The 14,298-nt window shown below is 45.6% G+C and overlaps 2 protein-coding genes across 2 annotated transcripts; both read right to left on the bottom strand.

Moving 5' to 3' along the window:
- Positions 1-1,635: 1,635 nt before the first annotated feature.
- LOC308093662 (CD5 antigen-like) lies at positions 1,636-9,479 on the bottom strand (the record flags this gene model as incomplete). The annotated part of the gene is made up of 5 exons (XM_080439990.1): positions 1,636-1,727; positions 3,390-3,554; positions 7,787-8,077; positions 8,342-8,608; positions 9,434-9,479. The coding sequence occupies 4 exons, from the start codon at positions 9,477-9,479 to the stop codon at positions 3,550-3,552; spliced, it is 609 nt and encodes a 202-aa protein (XP_080296116.1). The 3' UTR covers positions 1,636-1,727; positions 3,390-3,549.
- Positions 4,081-6,992, bottom strand: LOC308092807 (chymotrypsin A-like; the record flags this gene model as incomplete). The annotated part of the gene is made up of 6 exons (XM_080438904.1): positions 4,081-4,247; positions 4,628-4,805; positions 5,062-5,146; positions 5,786-5,865; positions 6,146-6,261; positions 6,989-6,992. The coding sequence occupies 6 exons, from the start codon at positions 6,990-6,992 to the stop codon at positions 4,081-4,083; spliced, it is 630 nt and encodes a 209-aa protein (XP_080295030.1).
- Positions 9,480-14,298: the final 4,819 nt, after the last annotated feature.

Consider the following 14,298-nt stretch of genomic DNA (forward strand, 5'->3'; position numbering starts at 1 on the left):
TACAAAATTAATATCTTTGGGGGTGAACTAGGCTACTCCTTTAAAATGAAGTAGCTTATTTGGGCTTGCTTCATATTTTCTTTTTGATTATTATTCTCCTGTCAAAGACCCCCAAATGAATGTGTATTTGTCCACGGACCCCCATCTGAAAATGTTTTCAACAAAATTAAAGATCTATAAGCTCACAATGTGCCGCAATACGACACCTCGTGAGCTTGTAGATCTGCTATTTTCCGAATAGCCAATGTAGGCTACATAGGTCAAAGTGGTTACATTGATTTTGATGCCATGTTCCCCCTCAATGACCCCAGAGGGTCCCCGGACCCCACTTTGAGAACCTCTGCCATCTGGAGGGTACAGATCCCTCTGGGGACTCTGGTCAGCTATGTATACAATGGTTTAAGTCAGGGGTCTTCAACAGGGGGTCCTCAGAGGTACTACAGGGGGCCACCAAAACTGTGATAGGAAATCATTTTTTATTTTATTTTAACCACTTTTAACCACTTGAACCTTCGCAATAGCAGTAGCAGATCTACAAGCCAACAATTCCTCGCAACGTGAGGCGTTGTGGGCTTGTAAATATGCTATTTTCTTTTAACGTTAGCCCCCAGACAAGAGGACCTGTGTGGTTAATTAATCTGATCAGTAATGAGCTGTTACAATGTGACAAATATAAAGACATTAGAGCATAATTCTTCCATATTATTACATAAAAACATGAATAAGTGAAAATGTTCTAGGAGAACAGTCATCAACTGAGGGACAGCCATGGACATCTGGCTAAACTAAGTCACTAACTGCTGCATATCACTGTTATCATTGTGTCGTTGTTTGTTATATTGCTTGTTATTGTCTTAGTGTTAGGACGTGTTATTTACCTGTTCTCTGTATACGTAATGTTGTCACTTGTTTCATGTTACATGTAAAACATATTTTATCATGCCAATAAAGCATTTTCGTGTGAACAATTAGCTGCACCTGTGGCCAGGCTGGGTGTTTGTTTTTCATGTCTATCCTGCACCTAACCAGTGTTTACTCAGCACTCTGGACTCTGCTCTGAGCTACTGGCTCCTCTGTGTGAGATCAATACAATGTATTCATGTTTAATTAAGATATATAAAATACAGTATTTACAGCAATTCAGCAAATCAGCAAATCAGATGTACTGTAATAAGAAGAGGCTCCATGTAAAATGAATGAGAACCACTGGTACAAAACTGCAATTCAAAGATGTATTCATTCAAGCAATAAGCGATATGCATTTATCACTGTACACAATGTGCACCCCAATTACAGATGGTCCATTGAAAAATGTTTGTTTTCTTTTCTTTTGTTGGATGTACAAAACCATTCCTTTTTTATAATTATTTTAAAAACATTTTAAAATGGTGAAAATAGTCGATCTACAAACTCACAATGTGTCACACAGCGACACGTTGTGGGTGGTCCTTGAGGTGTAGATGACAACTAAACATCAGTTTACAGTGTATTAGTTGTAGGAGGTGGGGTGGGGTGGTCCTTGAGGTGTAGATGACAACTAAACATCAGTTTACAGGATATTAGTTGTAGGAGGTGGGGTGGAGTGGTCCTTGAGGTGTTGATGACAACTAGAGTAACATCAGTTTAAGTGTAGTTGGCAGCGATGGTCCGGTTCATCAGGCGCGCAGATCAGTTATGTGGATGTACTGGACACACCAGGTATGATGGTGATGCTGGAGGGTCACAGTCTGAAGGGACACACATACAGACAATACATTATGGTAAAACACTTCATTATTTCAATACATTATGGTAAAACGCTTCATTACTGCTGTTTGAAATCAATCCAACATACTACGATATTTGTCGAATTACGGATTACGGTATTGCAAAGCATTCTGGAATTATCTGCCTATATTACTGCATACTAAAACAGATAAAAAAAAACTTGGATTGATGTAGCTCTAACGGTCCTTTAGAGAAACTGTATTACGTGAAAGAAAACGCCATCTAATGTTTTCTATAGTAGACATTCTATGAATGCAGTGCTATGTGATGTATTGGTGTTATGTCATTTATTTGACTATTTGTGTTTTTTTACGCTTGTGTATATCCTGGGTTTAAGTTGTATTGTGTTTACTCGTATTTCTTTTACCAAAATAAAATAAAATAAAATATGTATTTATTAGTATAACGAAAAAACACACATGGATGCACCTGGGACGTATCATCAGTGTTGTAGCCTGGGGTCATAGGATGTTTCGGGTCTTGCAACATACACCCTCGCCCAGGTGACCCAGCCAGGGTTGATCAAGCCCCGACTTACGTCCCAGGTAGCTACCCACGGTCAGTCCTAAATAGGGAAAGACAGGGCCACTCAATACGCTTGTCCGAAACTACTCTGCCAGGAATGGGGGAGAGGAGAGGCTCTGGCACGTGGAGCGACTAGGCTCTGTGGATGGCCTCCTGGCCGGGCTCCTCCTCCGTCTCACCAGGTCCAGGACCTGAGCGTTGCACCAGACTCCCCCGCTCCAAACATTTGATTTTGGTCTGATGGTGTCTTGGCCCGTGGTGGTACAGCAGGCTCCCTTTGCGGCTTGCTTGAATGGCCCTCCTAAAGGCCTCACCGTGGATTTGTTGGGCTTCTTCCTCACGGAAGACAAAGACTGGGGTGCCAACCCAAACTGCTCCCGGATGCCGTCTACATTCCGGCTGTCACCCGTCTCTCCGGTGGAGAGTACATTTAACTCTTATGATCCAGGTTGGTTTGTTATATAATGTTATTATTTAGATAACATATTGTGAATTTAAACACTGTCAACCTGGCATTACACATCAAGGACCCAGGCATTTGCATTGATTGATTATTATTGATGGTGAAGATGAGAGTTAACACATTCCACGCCAGAGTTTAATATCATAATGTACTCACCAGTGCCAGCGATTTATTGTTGTTTTTTAGTTTTTTTCACTTCGCCACAGACCTTGCTAAATACCTTAAGATCGCGCGTTAAACTGTTTGTAGACACACAGGGTAGCTGTGTGAGTGGCCCAGAGAAGACCGTTTCAATTGGCGACATTCGATTTTGCAGTAGTCGCGGTTTATGTTAAACAGCGTTCAGCGAGGAGAAAAAAAACTCTGAGCTAATGGCGGATTAGGGGAAGATTTAGAGCGGCGGCGGGTGGGAACGAAAATTTCCGGATACGGATATTTCCATATCCGGGTGTGCTACAATGAAATGTGTCACTGCGAGAGATGCCTACAATGAAATGTGAACCTGCGAGAAAAAAAAAGAAAGAAAAAAAACCACTTTGCGTAGATCTACGCGACTGGCACGTTGTACAATTATTTAGGTTCGCATAGAACTACGCGATTGGCACGCAATGTGTTAAGAGTAACAGCTGTTTACAGTTTACTTGTCAGCCATGGTCCGGTCCATCCAGGTACGCAGTGCAGTGATGCGGGCCAACCCAGCAGGTCTGTTGTGAACGCCTTTCACGTCCCAGGAGGTCACACCAACCAGGGTCCAGGGTTCCATTCCATTCTTACACACCAGGGGGCCTCCAGAGTCACCCTGAAACAACAAGCAGTTGTTTTTTAATGTGTTTCATGTCTAAATGTCATCTTGATGTTTTTCCTCTCTTTTTAGTTTAACCCATTAAGACCGGGAACGCATCTGGGTCATTTTTTAATTTATTTGGCTTCAAAAATAGCAGATCTACAAGCTTAGTGCCACTATGATCTTTTAGATCTGCTATTTATGAAACATTGTAAAAATGTGTGCAATCTTTGAATAAATATTTATATTTTTAAAGTGAAACATTTTTTACTCAAATCTTTGCTTCTGGGGGATTATACAAATGTCTTCTAAATCCTAACAGTTTTTTTCTTTTTTAAACGTATGTCAGTGGTTCTCAAAGTTTTTCCATGTCAAGGACCACCCAAAATGATATGTATTTGGCTGCGGACCCCCATCTCAAAATATTTTGTTCCAGGGACCCCCCAGCACTAGGTGCCTCGCTATGAGCTTGTAGATCTGCTCTTTTCAAACAAAGTATAAAATAATGGTTTAAAGTTGTTACACAGATGTGTTCCTGTTCTTAATGGGTTAACTGTGTGTCACTCACCTTGAAGGTTACAGCTCCAGAGGCTCCAGCACAGATCATCTGACTGGTGATGTTGAATTGGTTGAGGAAGCATCTCTGGCGGTCATCGTTGGTGAGGAGGGGCAGACAAGCCTGCTGGAGTTTGTCAGGTTTCTCATTAGCTGGAAAAACAGAATGACACATTGTCTTTAAATAGTTAGTGGCTCTCATGTCTTTTTGAGAAGAGGGCATTTGATGTTTGTTAGAAAAATTCAAGGTGATTACCAAAAATATGTAGTAGCCCTAACATTGTTATTGTTATATTACATCGTCTGGAAGCTTTGCAGTTTGTACAGGTATATTCTGTATGTTTCAAACTGATAATAATGATTGACAATTGTTGATTGATCCCACTGTGAATTGCGTTACTCTGCTATATTAGTCTGCTCAGCGTTAGCCTACTGACATCCTACTCTATTCTAAATCATTGAAGTGACTGGTGAAATAGTCCAGTCACTGTGGCTGATGAATATAAAGAGTGTGTTTCCTGTCATTCACTCACTGTCATTGCGGGTCCAGCCCCAGCCAGTGGTCACACACTCCGTGCCAGGAGGGAAGCTGTCAGTGTCAGCCAGACACACAGGGGACACATGACTACTCATCTGGGCAGGGCTTTGCAGCTTGATCAGTGTGATGTCATAGTCAGAAGTGTTGGGGTTGTATTTGGGGTGCTTGAAGACCTATCAGTGACATTTTAACTGTTAGGAGATGTATTTTTTTTAAAGCAAACACAACAAAAAGAAAATAGTTTGTTGATTGAATGCCTGCCTTTAACCACGTTTCCAATCTGGAGTCAGGAACATAAAACATTTCCCCCCCAAAAAGAGGGGGAAAAGTAATGGAGAGGACTGTGTACGGCACCCTGATAACACATTTGACAAAATTATGTTGCATCCCTATTATAGGCCTACATATATTACAAAACAGAGCACCTACCTCTCCAATGCTCCTGACATGGAAGTTGCTTGTGTTTCTGTCTGTGCGGTCGTGCAGGCCCAGGACTACTTCATGTTCAGATTCACTGAAATGGTTTACAAATAAATAATAAAAAAAGGTGGTTGGGGCTGCTTAACTCAGAGAGGTGAGAAAGAGTAATACCTGATTTATAAATAAAGTAGGCCTATTGTAACAGAGATCTGATTGGGTCACACAGGCTCAGTTAAGTTTAGATTTAATCAAAAAATCCCAGGAGGAGTAAAGATGTACATGTTTTTCAAACTACTGAACAATCTGGTGTGCAATCTATAGGTCGGAGCAAATGGGTCATGTGGCAGATGCGTTCTGCATGAGTAGAGGTATATGTGTAAGCAAGTTTCATGGCTGTAGGTCAAACAAGGCATGACATGCCTCTTCAAAGTTTGGATAAGGTGTTTTTTTCAGCAGTGATTGGCATTCTACCATATTGCAAAGTTACGTATACAATACGGTGACTACACACTACATGCTTGTTCCCCTAAAAACAAACAAGTAATGCTTGCCATGTTATCTATGTGTGTGTGCATCTGTTATGGCCCGGATGAAGTCACATCTTTCACAGAGTCCTGGCCCCTGACCTAAAATGGTTTTCACAATCCTGCTGTATAGCCTACTGTATGTATGATAGATTATACTATATTCAGTAGAGAGAGAGAGAGACATTATAATAGCTTGACTACTGTACCTGACATCGCAGTGGGCAGCAGTCACAACCCAGTTCTCCCTGATCAGTGATCCACCACAGAAATGAAAACCGGTGCTGTTCTGAATTCACATTTGTATTAGCAACAGTATGATTGATCTAACTTGTGATTGACTAATTAAGCCTATATTGCTTGTTTTTATGCTCCAATCCCCCTCAATAAAAAGTCTATACTTCACCCTGAGTGGAAGTATGTTTCCCATTACAGTTGAACATGTGTCATGGTACAGAAAATATACCATAGGCGTTTCCCACTTCATTGTAGAATAAATAAAAGTAACACAGTAGATAGACAGGTGTGTGGATGATGACACAGAGAGTGATGTTGTTGTATATATTTACCTGCAGGGACACCTGCCAGGGCCAGGAGTGAGGTTTAGCATCCTCACCGTTGATGATACCTAATGCATCACGGGGACATCCACTGACCACTGGTTTGATGGCAGGAACACCACAGCCTGAAGGACCCACACACACACACACACACACACACACACACACACACACACACACACACACACACACACACACACACACACACACACACACACACACACACAAACGTCAAGAATACAGCCCAAATAGGTCATCTCTTCTTTGCTAGAGATTACTGTGTCATCGACTTTGACCTTGAAATCATTTACATTCATCTTACTGTGGGAATGTTTAGTCCCAAAGAGAATGGATTCTGTTTTACCAAGGTGTAGTGACAGTCTGTTATCGGTAAGCCAAGTATACAGATTTTGGTGAATTCAGAGCTGAGAGCTTCCTCAACCTGCAATTTGTCCTCTCCCGATATCAGGAGTGCTGAGTCATCAGCGAACAGGAACAATTTGCAGTTACAGGCAGCATTCATGTCGTTAATGTATAGAAGGAACAGTAATGGCCCTAGTATGTCAGGACATGGCTCAAATCAGGACATGGCTCAAAATATTTAAATCAGTTATAGAACCCATTGCATTGTATGGCAGTGAGGTATGGGGCCCTTTATTACAAACTGATCGGGCAAAATAGGACAAAAATCCAGTTTATGTATGTATTAGATCTCCATTAGCTTACTGTACTGTTAGTGCAGCCACTCTTCCTGGGGTCTCAACCAGCATCATCACAACACAATTTACATCAATACACAACATTCATACAACAAACTCATCCCAACATACAGTACAACACAAAGACACTAACTCATAACCTGTCTAATACATATGATAGCTCTACAATTTAATCTTCAACATAATTGATAAATCTCTTAACTCAACCTTAAATGTTAAAATAAATATTATAGTGGGATGTATAGCTCATATCTTTTGTTTTTACATCACTTCTTGTGTGAACAAATACAATTTAAACTTTTTCTTAGAACTCATAGTATTACTTTCAGTAATACCATGCTTTGCTTCTGGGGGTCCCTGGAACAACATTTTTAGAGATGGGGGTCCGCGGCCAAATACAATTCAGGGGGTCCTTGACATGACAAAGTTTGAGCACCACTGATATAGAAACAGGTTTATCTGAAAACTGTTAGGATTTAGAAGACATTTGTCGAATCGGTCTCAGATCTTACTGGGTTAAAAAGAGCAGTGGTAACTAAGTACATTTACTCAAGTACTGTACTTAAGTACAATTTTGAGGTACTTTTACTTTACTTGAGTATTTCCAATGTTCTGTACTTTTACTTCTACTCCACTACATCTCAGAGGCAAATATTATACTTTTACTTTTACTTTTACACAATTATTTGAAAACTTTAGTTACTAGTTACTTTGTAGATTTAGATTATTATTACAAAACATACATTAACCACTTCAGCCCAATTTACATTTCAGCCATTTGAAAATAGATCTACAAGCTGACTACGCATTGTGATAGACAGACAGACAGACAGACAGACAGACAGACAGACAGACAGACAGACAGACAGACAGACAGACAGACAGACAGACAGTATAGATTAGTGTCATTGTTGAAGTCATTGTTTGTTACCTGAACAGATCAGCTCCAGACTGTCGGAGTCAGTATCAGACCACACTGTTCCACACTCCCTCAGTGAAGATTCATCTCCAACACAGTTAGATCTTGTCTTCCATGTAGGTTGATCTGTAGAACCACGTCTCCTGTCTGTATCAACAGCAGAGCCACAGTGCAGCAGTCTACACACTACAGATGATGACTTATGGTTCCAGCCAGCAGGATCCTCTGGTCTCCATTCTTCCTGGTGTTTCATCTCCAGTCTACCAGCACAGTGACTGGTTCCTCCCACCAACCTCACAGGCTCTGTACACAGAAAATAAAATTTGCATTAAGAACTGTAGTGTCCCTATTCTAGTGTTAACTGTCAGCTAAAATAGACGATCTGTAAGCTCACAACTCATCACAATACAAGGTTGTAGAGCTGCTATTTTAGAGTGAAAACGGGAGGGGGCCTAGATAGAGCCCTTGGGAATACAGTGAACTACATATAGGTTTTAAGTGGTTAAAAAGTAATCTTACTTTGACTGTAAACTAATAATCAAAGCTAAAGTGTAGTTTGTCTTTTACCTGAGCAGGTGAGTCCAACAGTCTTGTCAGGTGAGCAGGTGTTTCTAGTTGAGTCTGAGGTTCCACAGTCCAGGAGAACAGACTCGTTGCCTTCACACTGGAACTCTTTGGTCCACATTGGAGCCTTCACTTCTCCATAGAGCGCCCCCTGGAGGACTGAAGGAGCCCCACAGCCAAGCTCCCTACAGACCACCTCTGCATCCTGCTGGTCAAAGTCACCTTCACACACTGAGACCCACGACTGATTTGACTTCACCTCCACTCTGCCTGAACATGAACTAGGCCCATTCACCAACCTTACAGACTGTGACTCTGGAGAGAGAGCGAGACACAGAGAAAGAGAAAGAGAAAGAGAGACAGACAGAGACAATTTTAAGGACTTTTAGACCTTTTTAATACAATAAAAATAAACACAATTACTACAAGCTCACAAGCTCACAATGCCTCGCAGTTGTAGATCGGTTATTTTCACAATATTTATCTAGTATTTATCTACAGTCAACAGACAGAAAGAGAGAAAGAGAGAGACAGACAGACAGACAGAGAGAAACAGACAGACAGAGAAACAGACAGACAGACAGACAGACAGACAGACAGACAGACAGACAGACAGACAGACAGACAGACAGACAGACAGAGAAACAGACAGAGAAACAGACAGACAGAGAAACAGACAGACAGATCCTAATCCACACAGGTATACATGACCTGAGGTCACAACAGGAGAGAGTGGCCCTGTCTCTTAAAGCTGTCGCTGAGAAGGAAGGTCACACCTTCCCTAAGATAGTGATGTCCACCCTGTTACCAAGGAAGGATTTACATCCACAGATAATACAACAAGTGAACGTCAGCATCTCCAGAGACTGTGAACCATGGCCAAATGTTGCCCACTACCCCTCTATCACTGTACACCATCTTTATGATGAAAATTAAGCCAACAATATCATGTACCGTATTGTTATCGCACTAGTTTATTTGATAGGCCCTGCCCAAGTAGAAGTCATTCATTTGTGGAAGACAGACATAATTAATGGCATGAGCAACATTTTAGATCAAGTAGTACACCTTTTTGTACTAGTCATTGTTTGTTACCTGAACAGATCAGCTCCAGACTGGGGGAGGAAGTAGCAGACTCCATTATTCCGCACTCCCTCAGTGAAGATTCATCTCCAACACAGTCAGATGTAATCCCCCATGTAGGTTGATGATCTGTAGAACCATCTCTCACTTCAGCAGAAACAGCAGAGCCACAGTGCAGCAGTCTACACACTACAGATGATGACTTATGGTTCCAGTACCAAGAAGGATTCACTGGTCTCCATTCTTCCCGGTGTTTCATCTCCACTCTACCAGCACAGTGACTGGCTCCTCCCACCAACCTGACATCACCAGACTCTGTACACAGACAATAGAATAAACAGTTAAATAAAGTCATGTTACTTTGATTAGAAGAAAAACATCTAGGTTACAATCTATAATATGTATGTGTTTATTGATGTTTGTTTACCTGTTGTGTGGAGAGCCTGGAGAGCTGAAGAGAACAATGATCAAATTAATGAGTTAGAGTGTAACCAGTGGTGGAAGAAGTACTTGAGTAAAAGTATCAATACCACAATTTAGAAATACTCTGTAGTAAAAGTATCAATACCACAATGTATAAATACTCTGTAGTAACAGTATCAATACCACAATGTAGAAATACTCTGTAGTAAAAGTATCAATACCACATTGTAGAAAAAGACCCCTTAACCAACGGCGTCACACTGATAAGCACCAGTATGCGCGCGCAGGCCGGCACCAAATGAAACCCATTCTGTCATGTCTCTCTAGGACGCGCCTCACTAGCCAACACACAAGAGGAGGTTGAATGAACTGAAACCAGCGCACCCGAAACAATATGTTGGGGATTGATTGCATGAAACAATCACCTGTGTGTCCAGTCTCAATGTTGGTAAACAAATAATTGGTCTATACTATGTTAAAAGTAAAAGTCAGGTATTCAAAATGTACTTGAGTAAAAGTACTTAAAGTACCAAAAGTAAAAATACTCATAATAAGTAATGTCCCATTTCAAAGGTTTTTAAAATGTAAAAAAAATGAATACATGAAAATAGCAGATCTACAAGCTCAAAACGTGTTGCGATGCGAAGCAACCTTCAACCTTGTGTACTTTTGAAACACAACTAAAACAATGGTTGTTCTGTCACTCCTTCATAATATACTTACTTATGGGATAACATCGCCCTCTGGCGATGCACAGAGCACAGCACATGGACTCCCGGCTACAATTCCTATTGGATAGGGTCATGTTACGCGAATCCGGTATTCCGGAAGGGGTATAAATACCCTCGCACGAGCCACACAGCAATCTACGGAGAAACATCCTCGAAATCCAGCTGATCCCACAGCGAGGGCACCCAGTGCTTCTCTACGGGCATTTTGAGTAAAAAGTTTCGTTTACGAACGCTCCCGCGTTACTATCAAGTTTTATTAATTTCTTTCCTGTCCTCTCCGTTTTCTATAACACGAGGCTTCGAGCTAGCTTAGATATTGTTAGCAGGCTAGGCCAGAAGCTAACAGCTACGGCTAGGCTAGGTAGCTACCTAACCTTTGTTCTAGCCAAGTGTCGGAGAAGAAGGAATGGAGGCGCCACGGGCCTGCGGCCGACCAGGCTGCAGCCTCCTCGTCGCAGCAGATGACCAACACCGTTTCTGCATATCCTGCCTGGGGGCTGGGGCCTAACCACGCTTTCCTCGCACGCCACTTCACCGGTGACGAGGATGCGTGCAAGCCCTGCGAGGGATTCACGGTACACCAGCTGGAGCACCGGCTCAAAAGAGCCACCGACCTAGCGGCCTCGTCAAGCAGCGGCGCTTTCCCCGACGCTCCCCTCGCCATGGGACTCAGAGCGTCGGCGGAGAGTGCAGGCCTTGGGGCCATGGGCCCACCACTACGAGCCGCTCCGAAGTCCAGCGGTGCTACCAGGAAGGTCCGGCGCGAGGTTGCCTCCAGGGCAATAACCTCGTCGCCGGTCCTCGCCAGTGCTGTCGCGGCCAGAGGGCCCCACCACGACAACGGCGCTCCTCTCTCCCCACCCGCCTCCCTCCTCGCCTGGGGCGACACGCCGACTCCGGACGGTAGCGTCTACTCCGACGGCGACGAGCTCGACGGAGCAGACGATGTCATGGACGAAGGTGGGGAAGAGGATGATGAGGGGGAAATCACCTCCTACCAAGAGCTCCAGGAGGTAACGATGTCCAGCCCGGATCCTCCTAGGCCAGCGGCGGAGGCCTCTGTCGCGGACAAAGAGCCCTCCGAACCCGTCTCGGCCATCTTCAGGCGGGCCATCACCAGGTGCGGCCTGGAACAGCCTATGGAAGCCATGAAGGTGTCCGTCGGGGTCCCCATTCCAGGGTTCCAGGGACTGGGTACCCCTCCCTCCCCGAAAAGTCGAGTCTAAACTGCTCCCCGTGGCCAGCGGCATCAGAGGGGCCCTGCAGTACTCGTGGAGGAAAGGGAAAAAGGAACCAGAGAAGCTAGGCTTCGTGGTCGAGATTTTCTCCGGGGCGGACCTGGGGGTCGCTAACCTCCCCCCAATGGACCCGACCCTGGCCAGCGGCATCGAGGAAGCGAAGGCTGGCTCCGTGTTGGCAGCGGAGGAAAAGCCAGTTTTCGCTGACCGCGCCAAGAGGGCCAACACCGCGGCACTGAACACGCTCTACAAGGCCTCGGGCTCTACAAGGCCTCGGGCTCAGCAGCTAAAGCGTTCAACGCCGTGTCACTCCTCCAAGGTTCGGCCGCCGCAAGACTCAAGGAGCTGGTGGCCAAGCCCTTGGGGAACAAGTCCGCGGAGGTGATCCACACCGAGTGGGTTGAAGATGCGAAGGAGCTCGAAAGACTGACGCAAATCTCCATCCTCTGCACCTGCAACGGGGTAATGTGGACGGGCCCGGGCCATGTCTCTCTGCGCGGACCTGGAGAGAGCAAAGTGGCTCGACCTCGCCGCTGAGTGTAAGACGACCTTGGCCGCGGAGCTACTCAGTCTTCCACTCAAGGCGGACAATCGGTTCGACACCGCCGCCGCGTTGATAACCAAGACGAAGGCGGAGGAGAAACAGAGACAGGAGGCCGCTTCAGGCCTCCTAACCCCATCCGCCCCTGCTGTGAATAGGCCGTGCCAGCAGAGGCCTACGGGTGGGGCACGAGCCCCAGCTCGCAAACGAGGTACGTCCTGATCTTCTTCGACCAGAACCAGCTCCTGGGAGCGACCCGGTTCTCTCGGAGTAGGCGACGTCAGGCGCAAGGACGAAAAGCGCCCTCCCCCACCCCCCCCTTCGCCTAAGCCTTAACGCAAGGACAGCGGGGCTAACCGAAGGGGGAAGGGTAAATGACAGTCCTTTCCCGGTTCCACCGGGCTTTCAGCCGGCCCCGCCGCAGCCACTAGGTCAGTGTTGTGCAGGGCCCGTTCCCCACTTGGGGAAAAGGACTGGCGCTCATCTGGCCCCGATGGACAGAGCCAAGGGCGGCTCCTCGGGTGCAAAGAGACTAATAGAGACGCTACATACAATGGACAAGGTTCAGTTGTTTTATCGTCCTGTGGTCCCACCAATGTGTGTAACAAATGTGCAGCCTGTGTGTGGAATAAAAGTATTGCCAATTACACAAACGCTAATTTTTTTCTCCTGTCAAAGAATGAGGCGGATCGCTCCCCGAATCGAATGGGGAGCCCCGTCCTCACCATTCTTTAATGAGCCCACAGTGTTCAGTTTGTCATTTGAACGACATTCCGAACACTGCTGGGACATACCCTGTGCATGCAATGAACATAATGAATCAAATGCAGGTAGTGAAACCAATTGCAATGAATCAAATATCTCAAACGTATTGCTTTCAAGGAGAACGAGTGCCCCAGGTAAACGCAAAAATCCTACACAGGTCACGTCAGTTCTCTCTTCCGTCCGGCAGATGGCATCAAAGCGCCACTGTAGGACGGAGGAGAGACAAGATGGCCGCCTCCCTCAACTTCCCCAAGATGGCGGGCGAGGCGAGGCGGATGTTTACATGTCAGAGGGCCCCGGTGTTACACCGTCAACACTCCCCATGTGGGGTGAAAGTTTCGTTCCGGGTAACATCAACATCGCTGAAGGGTTCCGCTGCCACGTCACTCGGAGCGACGGCGTCTCCGGTTCCCATGGAAACGGGCACGCGCTCCAAGACGGTGACGTCATCAGTAACCCCCTCCGCCCCACGAGCCCAGCTAACGCTAACAGGCAGAGCTGCAGGGCGGATGTTGACACCGTGGAAAGCTTCCGTGACCAGTCACGTGACTTCCCCATGCCCGACGAACGGTCCGACGCTACCGCTGCTGCCCCTCGTGGACGCCTCCTTGATGGTCCCTGCGATCAGATCGGTTGCGTCATTGGTTCCCATGGGAACAGGCACACGCTCCTTGGAGCAGGGGACGTCAGCAGCCCCCACCAACCCCACGAATCCACTCGCTCGGTGTCTAGATCAATAGAAAGCTTGCAAACCAAACCCTTGGGTGCTGCGCACCGTTCAGAAGGGCTACAGGTTGCAATTTTCCAGCAAACCTCCGCTAACAAACAAAGTGTTGTTCTCTCAAGCATCAGGCCAAGCGGCCATAACGCTGAGAGAGGAGGTTTTGTCTCTCCTGAGCAAGGGTGCAATCAGAGAATTATCCCCGAATCAGAACCGGATGGGGTTCTATTCGGAATATTTCCTAGTGAGGGGGGGGGGGGGGGAATCTGAACAGATTTCTGAAGGTCTTCAATTTTCGAATGCTGACAACGGCAACGTTGTTACGCTCCTTACTCTGTCCAGTAAGGGCGCTGAGACTTTACTGTCAGAGGACGGCGGTCAGGGTGGCCTATGAGAGTAGTGGGTCTGTAGTCCCGATGGGACTGAGGGCCCACTCTACTCGGGGTGTTGCTGCATCT

The sequence above is a fragment of the Gymnoscopelus braueri genome (genome assembly GCF_963280865.1).
Source record: "Gymnoscopelus braueri genome assembly, chromosome: 10".
NCBI classification, from domain to species: domain Eukaryota; kingdom Metazoa; phylum Chordata; class Actinopteri; order Myctophiformes; family Myctophidae; genus Gymnoscopelus; species Gymnoscopelus braueri.